Raw genomic sequence first — 20,929 nt, 5'->3', positions numbered from 1 at the left:
TAATCCAGGGAGTGTGAAGCGCAGAATCAAATATCGCTGTGATGATTGTACGTTCTAAGTACCAATTGTTTGGCAACAGTAAAGTATAAAGTAAACCACAACCCCCTTCTCTCCTAAACCACCCCCGCCCCTCTCCTTTCCTAAATTGCCCCACTCTAACAATGATGGTATAATCATGTATGGATTTGTCCAAAGGAAATAGTAAAATAGACTTTGTGTTTGAATTTTCACGGGGAGTAGGAGTTCAGCGTGGAACTCTAACCTGACTAACCAGCAGACTGGCCTGATGAATGGTCTCAACCAAAAAAGTCGACTGTCCATTTCCCTCCATGGTGCCTCAGGTGCTGAGTCCCTCCAGTGGTTTGTGTGTTGCTGATTAAATAGTCGTCAGACTTTCAGTTATGAGCAACGGCCATATTGCTAAATGCTGTTTTTGTATCCAGACATAAGTGCCGTTAATTTTGTGCAATCTGTTCATGTATTTCACCCTGCTGTCTGCTGTTCTCTAACCAGCTAATAGAACATGTACAAGACAGGAGTTTATGATTCCTAGCATCAGTTTGTTTTGCTGTGGGGAAATGCCCAATCTGTGCTTCCCTTAATAGGTTATAATGTTTATTTTCATAACATTAACTATGTACTGATTTGCTGAATATTTTATATATTTTTGCAGGTGCATACAATAGAGTGTTAAAAATAATGCTTATAATGGAGAGTTTCTGTAATAAATGGAAACACAATATACTTGGAAAAATTATTTTTGAAAATTTTAGCACAAGTTTTTGTAAATTATGGTAAAGGTTTTTTCTTCCTTGTTAGTAATCTTTAAAGTTCATGATTATTTGACAATAGACAATAGGTGCAGGAGTAGGCCATTCGGCCCTTTGAGCCAGCACCACCATTCACTATGATCATGGCTGATCATCCACAATCAGTACCCCTTTTCTGCCTTCTCCCCATATCCCTTGACTCCGCTATCATTAAGAGCGCTATCTAACTCTTTCTTGAAAGCATCCAGAGAATTGGCCTCCACTGCCTTCTGAGGCAGAGCATTCCACAGATCTACAATTCTCTGGGTAAAAGTTTTTCCTCAACTCTGTTCTAAGTGGCCTACCCCTTATTCTCAAATTGTGGCCTCTGGTTCTGGACTCCCCCAACATCGGGAACATGTTTCCTGCCTCTAGCATGCCTAATCCCTTAATAATCTTATATGTTTCAATCAGATCCCCTCTCATCCTTCTAAGTTCCAGTGTATACAAGCCCAGTCGCTCCAATCTTTCAACATATGACAGCCCTGCCATCCCAGGAATTAACCTCGTGAACCTCCGCTGCACTCCCTCAATAGCAAGAATGTCCTTCCTTAAATTTGGAGACCAAAACTGTACACAATACTCCAGGTGTGATCTCACCAGGGCCCTGTACAACTGCAGAAGGACCTCTTTGCTCCTTTACTCAACTCTCCTTGTTATGAAGGCCAACATGCCATTTGTTAATAGTTTAATTTAGCATAAATTTAGCATAAGGAAATGAAGAGCAGAGTGGCGTGGGGGACAGCTTCCCATAGTGAAGTAAATCTAATGCAGGTACACATGTGAAATGAAAGGGCCTGTAAGGCTTGAGAAAATAGCATTAGATATACGGCTACTTGTATTAGTTACTTATCTGCAGAAGAACAACAACTGTACTTTTCTTACAGCTAATTTTATAATACGCTGATTACAGAAAGACCATTTGACCAAATTACAGTTGATAGAATCTATGTTATTAATTCAACACCGGAAATATAATGGTCAGAATGAGGATTTCAATAAGTTCTGTTTGAAACCTCTTATTAGTCAATCAACTGGCCGGTGGTGTAGACGTATCCACACCGGACTTTGAGGCAAGTGGTCCTGGGTTCGAATCCGGCTCCTTGCACACTTTCCATTTGTGCTGGGTTGGGCATCAATCTAGCAACTCAGCCTCGTTTAAAAAACAGACAAATGCTAAAGAAATGACAAGCTTGCTACCTGATGTGCCACAAGGTACGGAAAGGAAGAACAATTAGTATTAGAATTTTATTTCTTGCATCCATCTCACAACAAGAAGTAAAAATCTTTATGTTGCATCTCCGTCGCTATGTACAAGCAATAGGGAAGGGGAATGTGGGAGGATATTGCCCAAACACTCAGATGGTATACATAATTGTTTTGTATACATGTACTACAGTCAGTATGTAAAACTAGTCATCTATCAAGTGCACTTTGCTAATTGCCTATCCTGAAAACTGACAAATGGCAACAAAACTTGAAGGGTAGAGAGACTTTCTACAACACGTATTTCAACGTTCAAAGTAAATTTATTATCAAAGTACATATATGTCACTATATTCAACCCTGAGATTTGTTTTCTTGTTGGCATAGTCAGTAAGTCATAAATAGAAGCAATGAAAGACCGCAACAGGACGGACAAACAACCAATGTGCAGAAGGCAAACTATGCAAATACAAAATTAAAGGAAAAGAAATAATAATAGATGAGCAATAAATATTGAGAACATGAGATGACAAATCCTTGAAAGTGATTCCATAGGTTGTAGGAACAGTTCAGTGATGGGGCAAGTAAAGGTATTCCTACTAGTTCAAGAGCCTGATGGTTCAGGGGAAATAACGGTTCCTGAAACTAGTACTGTGGGCCCTGAGGCTCCTAAACCATCTTCCCGAGAGGAGAAAGCTTGGCCTGGTTCATGGGAGACCTTGATGATGGATGATGCTTTCTTATGACTGAGCACATCTATACAGAGCACTATGGTGGGGGAGACTTTTACCCGTGATAGATTGGGCCGTATTCACTACTACTTATAGATTCTGTTCAAGGGCATTGGTGTTTCCGTACCTGGCTGTGATGCAGCCAGTCAATTACCACGCATTTATAAAAGTTTGTTAAAGTTTTCGATGTCATGCCGAGTCTTGGCAAACTTCTAAGGAAGTAGAGATGCTCCTCTGCTTTCTTTGTAATTTCACTTGTGTGCTGGGCCCAGGACAGATCCTCTGAAATGATAACTCAGGAATTTAAATTTGCTGACCCTCTTCACCTCTGATCCCTTGATGAAGACTTGCTCATGAAATTCCAGTTTCCTTCTCCTGGCACTACTCAGCCAGATTTTCAGTCTTGCTCCTATGTGCTGATTCATCACCACCTTTGATTTGGCTAGCAACTGAGGTGTTGCCAGCAACCTTAAACATGACATTGGAACTGAGCTTAGCCTCAGTTGTAAGTGTAAAGTGAGTAGAGCTCTGTGGTGCAGCTGTGCTGACTGAGATTATGGAGGAGATATTGTCAATCCAAACTGACTGGTCTCACGTGAGAAAATTGAGGATCCAATTGCACAAGGAGCTGTTGAGGCCAAGGTCTTGAAGTTGATTAGTTTTGAGAGGATGATAGTATTGGATGCTGAGCTGTAATCGCTAAAGAGCATCCTGATGTATTCTTGCTGTCCAGAAGTTCCAGGGTTGAGCAAAGAGCCAATGAAAAAATGGTTCTATGAAATGGCATCTGCTGTGGACCTGTTGCGCTGGTAGGCAAATTGGAGGGAATCACAGTCACTTTTCAGGCAGGAATTGATATGCTTAATCCTCAACCTCAAAACACTTCATCACTGTGGATGTAAGTGCCACTGGACGATAGTCATTGAGGCAATTTACCTCATCGTTAGGCACAGGTATAATTGAAGCCTGCTTGAAGCAGTTGGATACCTCAGACTACCAAAGCGAAAGGTTAATGGTGAACACTTCAGCCAGTTGATCAGCATAGTTCTTTAGAACTTGCCAAGTACCCCAGCAGGGCTGGATGCTTTCTGTGGGTTCACCCTCTTGAAGGATGCTGTCAAGTTGGACTCAGAGATTGAAATCACAGGGTCACTGGGGGCTGTGAATTCGTGAAGGCTTCTCCATGTCTTGATGATCAAAGCACACATAGAAGGCATTGAGCTCAATGGAAGTGAAGCCTTGTTGTCACTTGTTGCTTAGTTTCACTTTGTAAGAGCTAATAGTATTCAACCCCTGTCACAGCTGTTGAAAATCCTTTAGTGATCCTCCAAAGACATACCAGTTAATTGGTTATTGTAAGTTTAGGCTTAGGTTAGGGTTAAACTCCTGTAGATGTGTGGAGGAAAGTGTACTTGATTGGCTGCATTACAGCCTGATGTGGGAACACCAATGCCTTTGAGCAGGAAATCCTACAAAAAGGTAGTGGATTTGGCCCAGTACATCACGGGTAAAGCCCTCCCAACCATTGAGCACATCTACATGAAACATTGCTATAGAAAAGTAGCATCCAACATCAAAGATCCTCACCACCCACGCCACGTCTTTTCTCGCTGCTGCTGTCATGTAGAAGGTACAAGCCCCTCTGGACTTGAGCCACCAGGTTGAAGAACAGTTACTACCCCTCAACCGTCAGCCTGTTGAACAAAAGGGGATAATTACACTCATTCTATTTCGGATGTGCCCACAACCAATGATCCAACTTTAAGGACTCTTTGTCTTGTTATTTCGTGCTCTCGTTATTTAGTGCTATTTATTTATATCTGCATTTGCGGAGTTTGTTTATTGATTACAGTTACTGTTCTATAGATTTGCTGAGAATGCTTGCAAGGAAGAAGAATCTCAGGGTTGTATGTGGTGACATGAATGTACTCCGATAATAAATTTTACTTTAAACTTTGAATTTTTTGAAATCAGTGCTTGTCGGAGTTGCTGGGCAGTGTGGTTTGAAGGGCCTATTCCTCGCTGTATCTCTAAATACTTACTAATTTTTGATAGTTTGAAAGTGATGATTAAAGTGTGCTGTGAAATCTAGCATTATAATTTCCAAAGCTTAGTTTCAATTGTGCTGGTTTGCATATGTTTATGAATTATTTATATTTCTGTTAGAAGTGCAAAGAACAAGAAAACAATTGATAAAGTGCTTGTTTCTACTGTAAGCGTCTTAGTTCACTGGTGGTTTGATAGATCACTTTACACAATAGTAGGTCATGATTTAGATGCTCTAGAATAATATTCCCAGGACTGTCATCATAATGTGCTTAAGGGAAATGTGCTACACACAACACAATGCTGGATGAACTCAGCAGGTCAGGCAGCACCTATGGAGGGATATGAGGAGATGATGTTTCAGGCTGAGTTCCCTTATCAGCTCTGGAAAGGTAGGGGACAGAAGACAAAATTTTTAAAAAAGGTAGGGGGAGGAGCACAAGCTGACAGGAAATGCGTGAGTCCAGTTGAAGGGGAAGTTAGGCGCTGGTGAGGGAGGATGAAAGGGGATGATGTGAGAATCTAGGAGGTGATTGGTGGAAGAGACAAAGGGCAGAAGGAGGAATTTGATGGGATAGGACATTAGATGATGGAATAAAGGGAAGTAGCTGGGGAAGCAGAGGGAGGTAACGGACAGGTTGGCAGGCAGGGAAGCAGAAGAAGTTACTGTCTTTCAACATGCTTCCCATCGTTGTGGAGGCAGTTCTCTGTCACTTCTCGCTAAAAGAGGTAGGTTGATTTTCCTCAACTGCAATCCTGTAAATCGATTACCGCTTTGATTTACAACATTGTGGTTCCACTCCAGTGTTGTAAATCGAAGTGGTAATCAAGCTCACCGATAACTTGTTGATGGGAATGAGAATGTGAAAGGTTTTGGGTTTAGTTCACCCCCTCTGTGACATTATCTGATTGTGCCTATTGTGATATTAGCTATGTTGAATTTGGGTTCCATCTCCTGGTTTTGGTAGAGTGAGTCTGTGAGGATTGTTCTTTTCTTACATAAATATGTACCTCTGAGAACACAATTGACCTTGTCTATCCACCCTAGGCCTAAACAAAATTTTAATTGTCAAAAGAATTATGATGTAATTCACTTAAAATTCATTCTGCCTCTGTTTATATAAACAGTATCAGTGAGAAAATTAAAATGCATTCCTGAAAGCTCCATAGAAATTCTAACAAGGTTTTGAGATGCGCATGTCTTAATTTTTTTCCCAATTACAGGTGAGCGTAGATGTAAGAAAAGTAATTATTTTCAAGGGATTTCTTTTTTGTTCATCTCTTTTAGAGTGAGTAATCATTTCATTATAGACAAAAATATCTTGTTTTCTATCAAAAGTCACTGTTGTTTTGACAGATAACCCTATGCAGTAATAGGTCATGAATTAGATGCCATAGAGTAGTCGTAGATTTCATCTCACCTGAAGTTTCCCAAGTCACAAGAATAGTAAATCACAGAAGGATGCCTTCCATCGTATCAAGTCTGGTTCAGCTCTTTTGAAGAACTATAGAGTGGGTGATGTTTTGTTGAAAGTGACTGCCCCTGACATTTGACTGTGCCCTCAAGGAACTCTGGTAAAGCCAGTGCTTGCAGGCATACTTTGCACAAAGGAACATGATTTTCGTTAGAGTCAGAGCATTACAGCACTGAAACAGGCCTACAGCCTATCCAGTCCGTGCTGAACAGTTACTCTGCCTCGTCCTATCGACCTGCACCTGGACCATAGCCCCCTCCCCCCGCCATATTCCTCTCATCCATGAACTTGTGCAAAGTTTTCTCAAATGTTGCAATTGAACCCACGTCCACCACTTCTGCTGACAGCTTGTTCTCACTCTCGCCACTCTTTGAGTGAAGGAATTCCATCTCAGCTTCCCTTTAAATATTTCACTTTTCACCCTTAACTTATGACATCTATTTTTAGTCTTAACCAATCTCAGTGGAAACTTTCTGCTTGCATTTATCCTATCTATACCCCTCATAATTTTGTATACCTCTATGAAATCTCCCCACGTTCTTCTACACTCCAGGGAGAAAAGTCCTAACTTATTCAACCTTTGCCTATATCTCAGGTCCTCAAGCCCTGGCAACATCTTTGTAATTTTCCTTGTACCTGTGCTCTTCCAGTCTCTGCACCACTCCTCTAGCATTTTGTGTGTGACTCTCAATCTTACTGATTCCTTTCTTGTAGGTAATTCACCTCAGCCTCAGAACATTCCTGTAGTGCTCCAGGTTCAACCATTTTTGGCTGCTTCATAAATGATCTTCCATCCATCACAGGAGTGATGCTGTCCACTGATGCTTAATCAATTTTATGTCGGACTCTGTGGAAAATAAACTAGTCCTCATCAGTTTGCAATAGACCTGGATAACATTCGATCCTGATGTAGGCCACAACACATTCCTTATGCCTCCACAAACGCTGCTTGACCTGCTGAGTTCCACCAGTAGTTCATTTCTTTGCTCCAAATTCCAGAATTTGCAGTCTCCTGTGTCAACTTTAGGGCCTGTGATGAGAGGTGGCATGAATGTTATCTGCTAGGCAAAATGACAGGCAATGATTATCTCCAATAAGAGAAAGCATGTTGTTGGCCAGAAATTCCACTGAATCAGCAAGGGACAAGATTGGAATGACTTGGAATTCTGTCTTTTTGCCTGCTAAGTGTTTGTCACAATGCCATCCAGGGCAGAGCAGTCTGTTTGATTAGTACCCCATCCACTGCCTTAAAAATTACTTCCTTCCTGCTGCGTTCACCGTACCAGTATTGTGTATCATCTATAAAGTATTAGTCCGCCAAGATTCTCCAGCACTTTCCATACTCAGTGTACTCAACCCTCAAAAACGGTGAGACTAGGTGCATTGGAGTAACCTCACCTGCACGTTCCTCTGTAAGCTCTGCACAACCCTGTTGTGGATATTACTTCCTTCACCGTGGCTAGCCCTGGATTCCCTGTCCAAACATTTGTGAGGAAGATTGCAGCAATTCAAAAAGATAGCTCACCACCCATTTCTCATGGCAATCAGAGTTGCTAATCATTGATGATCTTGCTAACAATGCACAGATAGTGAAAAATTAATAATTTTTTCCCCAAGATCATCTCTCAGCATTTTCCCAGTAGCTCTTATTGCTTCTGTCCTTTTATGCCATTTCATTCAGCTAACCACTGAATCTGCATATTATCCCAGTCAGGTTATATATTACAAATTTTAACTAACTCTGCACTTAAAAACTTGTGCTTCATGTCAGCTCTGGTTTTTGTGCCACTCTCCAAATGCGAGAGTTTGGGGAAGTTTCTTGGATTTTGTATCTGTTGAGAAATTCTATGATGGCATATGTTTGGCAAAATCTGCTTCCTTAAAGTTTTTCTCGATAGATAGCTACTTTCAAAAAATTCTTGGTCTGTCCTTTCTTTTACTTTTACCACTGCACTCTGGTGAATTTCATTAAGAATCTGGGTGGGAACCTCTTCCACACCTTCCCTGGGAGGTGTGAATGTGGAACAAGCTGCCAGTGGTAATGGTGGATGAGTGTTCGATTGCGATATTTAAGAGAAGTTTGGAAAGTATGGAGGGCTATGATCACTGTGTGCGTCAATGGTACGAGGGAGATTAACAACATGAACAAGATGGGACAAACAGCCTGCTTCTGTGCTCTATGACTAAGAATAAAAATTTGTCATAATCGGTGCTCCCAAATGTTTACCCATATTTTAAAAATGAGAATGTGAACACTGGCGAAAGACAAGTTAGCCTTCACCACTGTCTTTCCTATCAGGCTTGCAAAATCATGTGATCTACTTCATTCTGGAGATTCTGTGATATCTGTGAGAACAGTGACTATTCATAAAACTTCTCTAAAGTTTTAACATTGTGAACCTACCTGTATTGTATACTGGATGCAATGTACTGTTAATTTTTTAGCCTAGTTAAACATGCACACAACAATTGAGGGTTTTCAATGTTAATAGTTGAATTTGAAATTATTATTGGATCATTTAATTGCATATTTTGATTAGTGTGACATTGAGTGTGCTGTTAGTTAGTGGAGAAACCATTAAATACTGCCATCTAGTGGTCTTTTTTCACTTTTATAATTCTACCACTATTCCTGGAGTAGCTCTGTGAATAATTAATATCAGAATCAATGTCAAAATTACATTTCTTTTATGGTGTATCAAAACTATTTGGCTTTACCTGACAGAAATGTGTTTTGAAGAAACTGAATACCAATAAATGTGAAAAATTAAATACCTCTGCATTGCAACTTGCTAACATCCAGGCAGGCCTTGATTTTAAGCCCACGAGACAGGGTTGGGTGAGAGGAATAGCAATCCTGCCTCTAGTCACTGTAATTTTGGCTACCATGATACCTACAGATGCAAGCATCAGGAAAGAAGTCTCTCACTATAATGAGGTACCAGATCCTTAAATTGAAGTCCCATGGTGGATGCAGTTTGGAATCTCTTGTTAATTTTACCAAGCAGAATATGGGAGGAAGAAATATGTGTTATACAATTAATGACTGGAGAGCAAAATCTTGGCTTTTCTATATCCTTGAACCTGATGTGAGTCCAAAAGGTGTCTGAAAATATTCTTATAGCTAAATTAGTTCTTCCACTTTACTTTTTAAAGCTATAGTTTCCTTTACCCCCACATCATTTATTGATGTCCTTCAGTTCCATTGGCACTGGGGTCTCACTGGGACTGGTGTCACTGTTACTAAGGGATCAGGAGAGTGCTTTGCACTTTAAACTTTCCACTGTCCATGTAGATTTTAAAAAATGTCTGGGTAAAGAATCCATTTGGAGAGTCACGAATTGTATTGTCCTGCCAGGGCTTTCTCTGACAATTTTCCCTTTACCCTCATTGTGGTCTCTGCTCAGCACTTTCCTGCCTGACATTACTTGATAAAAAAAAATGAGTGGCAATGACAACCGAGCCTGCAACCTTCTGGCTTAATAATTGTGCATGTTAGCACTTATTCCACACCACTGCACTGGTCCATATTAAGTTTTTGAACTTTTGCATAAAGTACCAAATTTCACAATGTACTATCAGAAATGTAATGTACGCTGCTTAATATGAATCTGTATCAACCATGAAATACCTTACTACACTTACCTTTGCTAATGATATTCTAAGAAAATGCTGCGAAGGGGAGGAAACCTGTTACAAATCACTGGCTCAAATCTACTTTTAATACAAAAAATCAAAGAATCATGCTTCATTTTGCATAGCCTTAAGGGAGCTGAAAGTATTAAAATGTACCCTTACCCTAGTGAATTTCAACAGTGACAAGGTTAAACTTGCAGGATTGATGAGTTTCTGTTTCTGCATGGTGTACCTGGCACAAAAAAAAGTGTAGCTACAGAAAGCGCTAGAAAGACAGCTGCAAATGCTATAATCCATCTTTGTGTACATTATTTGTGGGATGTTGCTTTATTGAATCGAAATCTCTATCAACCATTGATTTGTTTTTGTAATGCATATCAGTGTTTTTATATTTTTTATTTTTAAAAAAGATTTTAGACTCATAAGACTGGCTTCATATCGGAAATTGGCATGTAATTGCTCATGTCCCTCAAGTTCCAATTCTACTGCCCTTTTCCATCCTTTCCCAAAGTGTCATTTGAAAGTGTGCTGGAGATTTACGAACAGTTATAGTTGTAAATTAATTTTATATGCTAAATACGGTCTTGTGTAGTAATTGTCTAATTTATATGTAAATCACAAATCAATTGATGCTAGAAAACACAATAGTGCTAACAGCAAGGCTGTTAGTGGACCAGAAATTAATCCACCTCTGGAAGTTCTTTAAATTTGCCTGGGAGCAAGGGGGTTACCACATTGCTAGGGAAGCACATTCTTTGTCCTCATTCTTCTTCCCCTCCCCCAACTATTTTCTTTGTAGTGGAAGATCTGAGATTCCATCCTAATGTTACCAGACGCCATAAAGTTCCTGCCAATTAATAGTCTATTGCATGTGAAGTATACACAATGATCTGATGATTTTGGGGCAGAAAACCAAAGATCTATCTAGATTACCCGACAAGCTGTCAACTCAGTCCCTTACTTTGAACACAAAATTTTAGGCCTGACCATGAGGAATTCTGGCATTTAAAAAGGGAATCATTTCATGGCTGGGATACATATTTCAGTTATCTGGATATTGATGTTCAAAACTGTGTGTGAGACTCCTAAATTAATGTCAGTTCAAATACTTTATACTTTATTGTCGCCAAACAATTGATACTAGAATATACAATCATCACAGTGATATTTGATTCTGCGCTTCCCGCCCCCTGGATTACAAATGGATAGTAAATATTAAAAGTTTAAATTATAAATCATAAGTAGAAAATAGAAAAATGGAAAGTAAGGTAGTGCAAAAAAAACCCGAGAGGCAGGTCCGGATATTCGGAGGGTACGGCCCAGATCTGGGTCAGGATCTGTTCAGCAGTCTTATCACAGTTCGAAAGAAGCTGTTCCCAAATCTGGCCGTACGAGTCTTCTAGCTCCTGAGCCTTCTCCCAGAGGGAAGAGGGATGAAAAATGTGTTGGCTGGTTGGGTCGTGTCCTTGATTATCCTGGCAGCACTGCTCCGACAGCGGAAAGTGAGTCCAAAGACGGAAGATTAGTTTGTGCGATGTGCTGCACCGTGTTCATGATCTTCTGCAGCTTCTTCCAGTCTTGGACAGGACAAATTCCATACCAAGTTGTGATGCACCCTAGAAGAAAGCTTTCTACGGTGCATCTATAAAAATTAGTGAGTGTTTTAGGGGATAGGCCAAATTTCTTCAGTTTTCTCAGGAAGTAAAGGCGCTGGTGGGCCTTCTTGGCAGTGGACTCTGCTTGGTTGGACCAAGTCAGGTCATTTGTGATATTGACCCCGAGGAACTTAAAGCTTTTGACCTGTTCCACTTGCGTACCACCGATGTAAATTGGGTCGTGCAGTCTGCTACTCCTGAAGTCAACAACCAATTCCTTCGTCTTCTGACGATGAGGGATAAGTTATTGTCTTCGCACCATGCCACTAGGTTCTTAATTTCCTCTCTGTACTCAAATTCATCATTACCAGAGACATGGCCTACATTAGGATACATCTAAAATTACATTAAGAAACATCATTTGGAAAGGTAACTTTAATTTTTAACATGTATCTGGGAGATTTGAACTACAATAGAACAGCACAGCACAGGAATAGGCCTTTTGGCCCACAATTTTGCACTGAACTAATTAAAATATACTTTTGTACTTAAAATCCTCTCACCTCATCTGCATCCCATCTGGTATTAGATATTTCATCCCTGGAAAAAAAAAGATAGCAGCTGTCTACTTTATCTGTACCTCTCATAATTTTATAAACCCCTATCAGTCTTTTCAAAGTCTCTGCCACTCCAGCCGAAGCAATCTAAGTTTGTCCAATTTCTTTGTAGCACCTTCCCTCTAATCCAGGCAGTATCTTGGTAAGTCTCATCTACAAACTCTCCAAAGCCTCAACACCTACTAATGGGCAACCAGAACTGAACACAATACTCCAGATGCAGCCTAACTACAATTTAATGAAGTTGCAAAATAACTTGTCTCTTCATGAGTTCAGTTCCTCAACTAATAAAGGGTAAGCAAACCACTTGCCTTTTTAACCCACGTTAGCCCTTGCCTAGAACCCATTTCTACCGATGACATGGATCCAGACTTTCCATAGGAGCCTGGTTGCCCATCTATGAAGACATTCCAATGCAGGAATGTGGTTATCTCCTCAATTGTGCCTTGGATTTATCAGCCAAGTGTACCATTAACCATATCTGTGGAGGTGAGTATTGGGATGATACCCTTGGAGTGACAGTATAATTTATGGAATATATTCAGGGACAGCATGGTAGCGTAGCAGTTAGTGTAATACTGTTACAGCACCAGCGAACTCCAAACTGTCTGTGATGAGTTTGGACGCTCTCGCTGTGCCTGCGTGGGTTTCCTCCGGATGCTCTGCTTTTCTCCCACGTTCCAAAGGCATATGATGAGTAAGTTAATTGGTCACATACATAATTGGACAACATTGTCTCATTAGGCTGGAAAGGCCAGTTACTGTGCTGTGTTAGTAACATAAATAAAATAAAAACATACCTACAGCATATATTCTGTAAAGTTGGGTTGTAATATATCTGGCAAGTTACCAAGAAAAATGATTGGTTTTCAGTAATGCTGTTTCATTCTGTCTTCCTCTAATGTAAAGGAGGTTTCTGCTTGCAACAGTGTTTATACAGTAAAGTTCCTTGTTCCCTCAGTTTCATGCATATTGAGCGGATAGCCAGAGGACTTTTTCCTATGGTGGGGACATAATTATAAGATGATTGGAGAAAAGTACAGTGGGTTGTCAGGGAGGTGAGTGTGAGGAGTGCCCCGCCAGGGTGGTGGTAGAGGTAGATACATTAAGGGCATTTAAGAAACCCTTAGATAGGCACATGAATGAAAGAAAATAGAGGGTTTTGTAGGAAGGAAGGGTTAGATTGACTTTGGAGTAGGTTAAAAGGGCAGCATAACATTGTGGCCTACAGTGTGCTGTACTGTGCTATGTTCTATTAAATAACAACATGTGTACTCACACTGGTGCATCTGGTCTTTCAATTGCACTGCCCCATTTGCGATCCCGTGAGATGGACACTTCGGTTCATTGTTTGAGGAAATACAGCAGACCATTTATTACTTTGTGTGAATATATTACGACATAGACTACCACTAGAACAGCTTCTCTGCATGCATGTTCTTTCACTCTGCTGTTTTTTTTGCTGGCAATAAAAAGAACTCTAATTTATGCATCACCTTTCATATCCTCAGGATGTCCAAATGTGCTTCACATCCAATGAATTACTTTTTTTTTTGAAGTGTAATCACTCTTATCCTTGGAAATGTGATAACAAATTTGCCTGCAGCAAAGTTCTGGAAGCAGCAAATGAGATGAATGAAGCTGGTGGCTGTCGTTCTGAGAAGCTTGTTGGCCAAGAGTCTGGGAGAACTATTTTGCTTTTCCTTTATTATCTTGGGACCTTTTTATTTCTACATGAGCACACTGATTTTAAAGTCTCTTCCAAATGTCAGCCCTCTGATAATGAAGAACTCCCACTCAGTTCTGCTCTGTGTTGTCAGCCCCAATTGCATAGTCAAGTCGTGGAATGATCTCATGATCTCATTATTTTGGGCAGCATGGTAACATAGCAGTTAGTGTAATGCTATTACAGCACTAGCGACCCAGGTTCAATTCCTGCTGCTGTCTGTAAGGACTGTACATGACCACTTGGGTTTCCTCCAGGTGTGCCAGTTTCTACCCACATTCCAAAGGCGTACGGGTTAGGAGGTTAATAGATCACATGGGTGTAACTGGGCCGGAAGGGCCTGTTCCCATTCGGTATCTCTTTTAAAACAAAACTCAAAACGAACCTCCTGGCTTTATGATCTAGGCTGCAAAGTCAATTGATCTGTGAGCATGGATCCAAATTTAATGGATTTTTAACTACTCCTACTGCCATTAAAATACAAAAAATTCATCAATTTTAATGTGAGAAAATTGTAAAACTCAGTTCAGAATGTTGCTCTGATTGAACATTACGCTGTCTCTGTCTCCACAGGAACCACTGGCCTTGTTGAGTATTTTCATCCTTTTCTGCTTTTATTTTGGCTTTCCAATATCCTTGGTATTTTATTTTTTGGAAATTTGCATGGTGGGGTTTTATTGCTCTTTAATATTAACATGCAAAGTAAATTTATTATCAAAGTACATATATTACCATATATTACCTTGAGATTTATTGCTATTTGTTCGGCTAAAGTTTATGCACATTTTCAAGGAGGCCCTCAACCTCTTCAAGGCACTCAACATCTTAGCGTTTCTCTTGGTCATGAAAAGACACCTTGCAGCTTTCAGAGTTTTGAATGCCACTACGAACCTGTTTAAAATAACACCACAGCAAGCCTATGTTTAAATTATTACCACCTCAGAATTTTAATTTAAATGTAGACAATAGAAATATAGAGTTGTGTTTTCTTAACATATATTAGGGGAGTGGCTTTCTGTGCTCATGCAGCATTATTGAATGAATAGGATGGTTGATTTCAATGACCGTGGATTGATACAACCAGCATCTGCTTTGGTGTTGCTAGCATTCCATTGAGAAACCCAAGGTGTATAAGGTAGAAGAGTGGATGAAAAATGTTAAGATAGCCAAGTCTGCCATTGTAGTTTAAAGGATGTGCTATTTGTGTGCAACCAAATGCATTGTACCTTTTTTTTGATTGTGTCACTTGCTGCAAAAAGTTGAGTGTACCTGGTATCAAGTATGGTTAGCATTGCACAGTAATTGAGCCATGTGGATTTGATTTTAGCAGACAGTATTGATGTACTTGGATTGGAGGAAGTGAAACATAATGTCAGAGTTCCCTGAGAATAATGCTGTCCAGTAATCTTGGCTGGAAGTACATGCCTGTGAATATTGTGCATAACAGTGACTAGTGATCAAATATCCCATTGTGTTGTCAAGTCATACACATGAAGATCAACCATCTGTCGAAGTAACTTATACCACTGTACCTCCAGTAGAAATTATTGTCAGTAAGAGGAAGAACATCAAAAAGGTAAGGATGGAAGATTTCAACTCAGAAAAGGGAGTTAAAATATTTGAAAATTTCAGATGGTAGTGAAGAAGAGGACATCCCAAAAGGCACTAACATTCCAGTTAGTGCCTTTTACCCACTAACTGTATGAACGTTATAGCATAGTTCACTTTAATTACTTCAGCTACAAGTGTCCTGATGCACTTGTAAAGTCTAACTTGGCATTGATCTCTTCTTCTGACTTCAATAATAAAACAAGCATTTCTCACTCAATGTTCTGACAGATTAAGCCACTATGAAAGAATTCTGGACCGACCTAAACCCTTGAATGGACAAGTGTAATTAGAATCTTCTGCTGGGGACACTTTCAGTTATTGTCACTTGAACCAAAAATATACAAATTCAAATTTATCACTTGCTGCTAATTTAATTGAATTCCTCAGAATTTTTTTTTTTAATCATTCCTTTGTGGCTTTACACGGCCTAATAAAGTACTTATTTTAGTCTCTCCACTTGAAGAACCTGACTGAAAAGGATGTGTTTTTGGAAATTACATGATGTTTCAATACAGGATAGCCAGGCAGGGTGCTTCTTTTGAATATTTGTTAAACACGATTGGACAAGGTTCCTGGGACATTTCAGTAGTTTTGCCTTTGAAAAGAACTGAAAGGAAAGATCAGTAATAAAGGCTAGCTTTGGAAAATTGAAATTTAGCTTCTGCAGAAGTTTTTCATGTTTATGATCGCACACCATTTTTTTCAGCAGCTGCAGTTGTCCACTAAATAGTCGATGGTTGTCGATTGCACCGGTGGTCTTTGCAATATTGTGGGAAAACCGGAAAGTTCAAGGATTGTTTCAGTTTTAAATTTGAATTTGAGTCCTGATGAAGAATCTTGGCTTGAAACATTGCCTGTTTACGCTTTCACATAGATGCTGCCAAGCCTGCTGAGTTCCTGCAGCATTTTGTGTGTGATGCTTTAGATTTCCAGCATGGGCAGATTTTCTTGTCTTCAGTTTTGAATTGTACATTCTGTTCCTTTCCAGTGGCGTTAATCTGAAATTCTCTTTGGTTTATGAGGAGGAGGGTGATATTTGTGGTTTGGCTACAGATCTAGTGGTGCCCTTTACTGTAGCAATCAGCTACAATTTTTATAAAGAATTTACCTTTGGTTTATTTCGGAACAAAGGCAATTAATGTCAGCTACTGACAGGAGATTATTTTTCCCTTATTACCATCCCCATGAGGTGTAATCTGGTTTGTTCTGTTGAATATTATAAAGGGAAGTTGACCCTAATTAAAATTGTGCATCTGCTTGAAGCCCACTTAGTGATCATATTGGTTTTTGTGCCCAGCTGTGTTGTTGAAGCCAGAAATTGCATGCAGGACATGCTGACAGTGACGGTTTCTAGTTTTATGTTACAAGTGCAACTTTACAGTTTTGACATCATCTGTCATTTTCATGACCTTAATGCACTTGAGGGAAAACAGTACAAAGCAGTTTACTTGCACGTGAATGTAGGCCATAAGCTTTAAAAGCAGAATTAGGCCATTTGGCCCATTGAGTCTCATCTGCCATTTAATTAAGGCTGATTTCTTCTTTCAGCCCCATTCTCCTGCCTTCTCTAACCCCTTACCAATTGTGAATCTTATCAGTCGCTGCTTTAAATACACCTAATCACTTGGACTCCATAGACACATCACCCTGTGGCTGAAGAAATTCCTCACTTCAGATTTAAAAGACTTCCCTTTATTTTGATCACCTGTAAGAAAGGTCGAAAGAGAACCTTAAAGGATGTTGCTCGGATTTGAGGACCTGAGTTATAGGGAAAAGTTGAATAGATTAGAACTTCATTCTCTGAAGCACAGGAGATCAAGAGGAAAGTGTATCAAGGAATGCTAAATTATGAGGGGTTTAGATAGGGTTAGTGCATGCAAATCTTTTTTTACCCTATCAGGATGGGTGAAAACTTGAACTAGAGGTCACAGGTTTAGGGTGAAAGGTGAAATATTTAAGGGAAATCTGAGGGGGAACTTTACTTGGAATGTGGATCAAGTTGCCAGTGGAAGTGGTGGATTTGAGTTCATTTGCAACTTTTAAGAGAAGTTTGGATAGGTACATGTATGAGAAGAGAAAGGAGGGTTATTATCCAGGTGCAGAAAGATAGGACTACACAGAAGACCAGGTTGGCATTGTCTAGGTGGGCCAAAGGGCCTGTTTTGTGCTGTACTATTCTGACTCTGACTCTATTGAGGCTTCCTTCATTTTAGTACATTTGTGTTCATTCCCAACTTTTCCCACGGTTTGAGTTGGGGACACGTGTAGATGACCTGTTTTACTCCTCTTGTAGTGGTTGAATGGAGCAGACACAACAGCAGCCAGGGTTCACCAGTCGTCTAAGTTTTCTTTTAAGCTTTGAGCTAAACCATGCTGCTAGCTAACAGTGATTCCACCCTATCCTTCAATTGAATGCTCTCATTCTCTGCCCCCACACTGCAGTATGGAAGGACTGAACGTTCTAGGGCTTAGATATGTTCCAAGTGTTTTCTTTGTTTTTATTTCACTGAATATATTAATTAATGAACAATAGTTTAAAGTGGTTTTATTAGTTATTTTTAAGTGTCTGATTACAACAGTGAAAAGGTTGTTGTTGCACAGGTGGGTAGTGAAAACTCTGGCAGGTCAACCCAATACAGCAAGATGTTGAGAACACAAGCACTGCAGATAGAATTCGTAATTTTGCAGCTTTTTGGAAATGGAAAATTTTTATGGCTTAACAAAGATAGTTATGTGGGTTCTAATCTACGTATTTGTAAAAGTCATTATTGCATAAGTAGCCTATTGAAAGCTGTTTGCGTATGTGATCAATAAATTCTGCTCCATCACTCATTCCTCTCAGCCTTATAAATTCATTCCCTTCATCTAGTTATCTATCATTTTTTTGAACATTGTTATTGAATCAGTTCACACCACCTTTCCAGCCCAGGAGTTCCAAGCCAAAAAGTTCCCCCCAAATAGCTCAGGCTCTTGCATTTTATCTATTTAAATCAGTCTTTTGGTTAACAACAGTTTGTGTTTTCACTCTATCAAAACAATTCTTGATTTTCAACACTTATCCAATCCCTTCCTTGTCATCTCGATTCTGTGAAGAGCCATCCCAGGTTGTCTTGCTTCTTCATTGGCTGAAATCAGTCACTGCTAGTATCGTAATAGCAATTTTTTTCTGCAGTCTTCCCAAGACCTCAAAACCTTCCTGCAATATGGTGCCCTGAATTGGTTGCCAAACTCCAGCTGAATCCTAAATAGTATTTTATCAAAGGGTTTAGCATAATCTTTCTGCTATTGTAAACTGGAACTCTGTTAATAAGGGCAAGAGTCGAGTATGCTTTATTAACAATCATTCATTAAAAGTTAAGAACTGGAAACAGAAATTCCCTCAGTGTGAACATTTCTCTTTGGGAAATCTATTTCCCTTCAATAGCTTCAGGGCATAAGCAAAACGTACAGTGAAGGTGGAAATCAGCAAATTGTATTTAAACTGAAGCTCCAATAATCTGTGAGAACTGGTTTACATTGGTGATTTCACCTATGTCATTGAAAGCCTCAGTTAATCTTGGACTTTTTCTTTACTGATTGTTGTGGATGACTGAAAGGCAGAAAATGGCTCTGCATCCTGGTTGCACCATTCTCAAAGAGACTTTCTGGCCAATCGGACACAAGAGTTCTCACCCAGTCCCTGGAAGCCAAGCTTTTGTTGCTGAAGTACCTTCTAGGTCTGTTACACTGGCCTGCAGCTGGCGACAATTTGATCATGAGGGCTCGTCTTCAAAATAGATCTGCTGTGATTATCTCTTCTACAATTGTTAACTTTGTTTTGAACTTTCACTAATGCACATATACCAATGATAATAAATGCAAGAAACTTGTGCTGCAATTGCAAAATCAGGCTGCTATAATTTGGAGTACACTCACTTTATTGGGAGTCTGCAAGATGGCGCTGGCAACTAACGCAACCCACAAAACTGCTGGATACTTTTGTGGCTATACTTCTGAACTACGATTGCTGCAGTCCACAGCCTGTGATTTCCCATTAAGCAATGTACTTTTGAACCAACTAAGTGAGCTGGCGCTTTTGTGGTTGAGGATTCGGTGAACTAGACCTTCGAGAATGCTGGGGGTGGATGTTGAGTCGAGGCCTGAGAATGGAAAATGGACCACTCTCAGCTCCGTTACTCCCCACCGATTAAATTGCCGAGGCTGAGCGCAGAAAACAAACTGGTGTACAGCGCCATCTGCATTCTTTTGACCAGTCTCCCTCTCTTCTCACTAACACCATTGTGCGGGTGGTGCAGTTGTCTTAGGTCCCATGCCGCCAGATTTGGGAGTAGTTGTTGCCCTACAGCCTTGAGGCTTTAATAGACGTGGAGTAATGGAGCCGAGCATGAGGAGAATAAAATAGAATTAGTGTAGGATAGATTTGGTCGGTCTGGACTCGATAGCCTGACAGGACTGTCCCCATGCTCTGACTTCTAAATTTTCCTTTGAATGGTAGCATGGGCATTTGTTCTTGTAAGAGTAATGTAGCTGTAATTATAGTTCCAATTTTGCCAAAAAAAAGTGTTTTCCAGCCTACAGTGAGTTAACTCAAAATAGACTTCCATTTATTCTGCAGAATTTAAAATATTCTAAATGTTCCATTTTCCTTCTTTTCAGGACTGAACTATTCCGATCTATGTTTGGAAATGTTAAGCAAGTTGAGAAAGAGCCGTGATCAACGCAACTGGATCCTCAGATGCTCGTTTTCATTGTGCTCTCCTGATTATTGTGGATTGTCTACAGAAGCAGTATTGCATAAGCCATCCTGACATGTTCAAATTGTGTCATGGCTTGTAAAGACGTTTGTAAATGACTTTATATAAGCTTTATAATTAAGTCGTGCATTTCCACCCTTCCAGTTCCCAAACGGTATGGATTTTGACCACTTAAAATAATTGTTCATCCTTTTTTGTTCTGTATCTTAAGAAATCATTTTTCACACACTTGGATTATCTGTGTCTGTCTTTGCCCCAAATGGAAGTCAGGCTTGATATAAATGTATATATTCATTTTTTATTTAAAAAATGAAAAACTTAGTTGTCAAAGTTTTTTTTGCAAATATAAACAATCTAATGTGAAATATTAATTTTTTTAATGATGCTTTTTAAAAATAGAACTGTTGATGGTGAGCAATGGTCATTTCTTCCTTATTTTCCAAGTTCAGCCTCTTCACAGAAGAACTGAATTGTGTTCTGTCAAGGAAGAATGATTGGCATAAATAAACTTTTGCATCAATTTACTGAATGAAGTTTCATGATATTGGTATTATATAGCATGTGTCTATAAAGAAGGCTTACTTCAGATTATCGTACAGGTTAGAGGGTACTAATTAAGTTTCCAGCATATTGAAAAGTTTACATTGAAAATGAAAACATACCCGATGTTGGTGCAGGAACAAAACTGACATGCAGTTTCTTACTCTCCACACTTCTGCAATG

At 39.7% G+C, this 20,929-nt stretch overlaps 1 protein-coding gene across 1 annotated transcript in view; it reads left to right on the top strand.

Annotated features, from left to right (window-relative positions):
• Positions 1–20,721, top strand: part of aatf (apoptosis antagonizing transcription factor) — a 107,278-nt gene extending 86,557 nt beyond the window's left edge. The window contains exon 12 of the mRNA XM_063031865.1: positions 20,109–20,721. Within this exon, the coding sequence (XP_062887935.1) occupies positions 20,109–20,166 (58 nt within the window). The 3' untranslated portion in view covers positions 20,167–20,721. The remainder of the gene's footprint in view (positions 1–20,108) is intronic.
• The last annotated feature ends 208 nt before the right edge of the window (positions 20,722–20,929 follow it).

The sequence above is a fragment of the Mobula hypostoma genome, chromosome 23 (genome assembly GCF_963921235.1).
Source record: "Mobula hypostoma chromosome 23, sMobHyp1.1, whole genome shotgun sequence".
NCBI classification, from domain to species: domain Eukaryota; kingdom Metazoa; phylum Chordata; class Chondrichthyes; order Myliobatiformes; family Myliobatidae; genus Mobula; species Mobula hypostoma.
The sequence above is the reverse complement of the archived record's forward strand: the minus strand, read 5'-3'. Positions and strand labels throughout refer to the sequence as shown.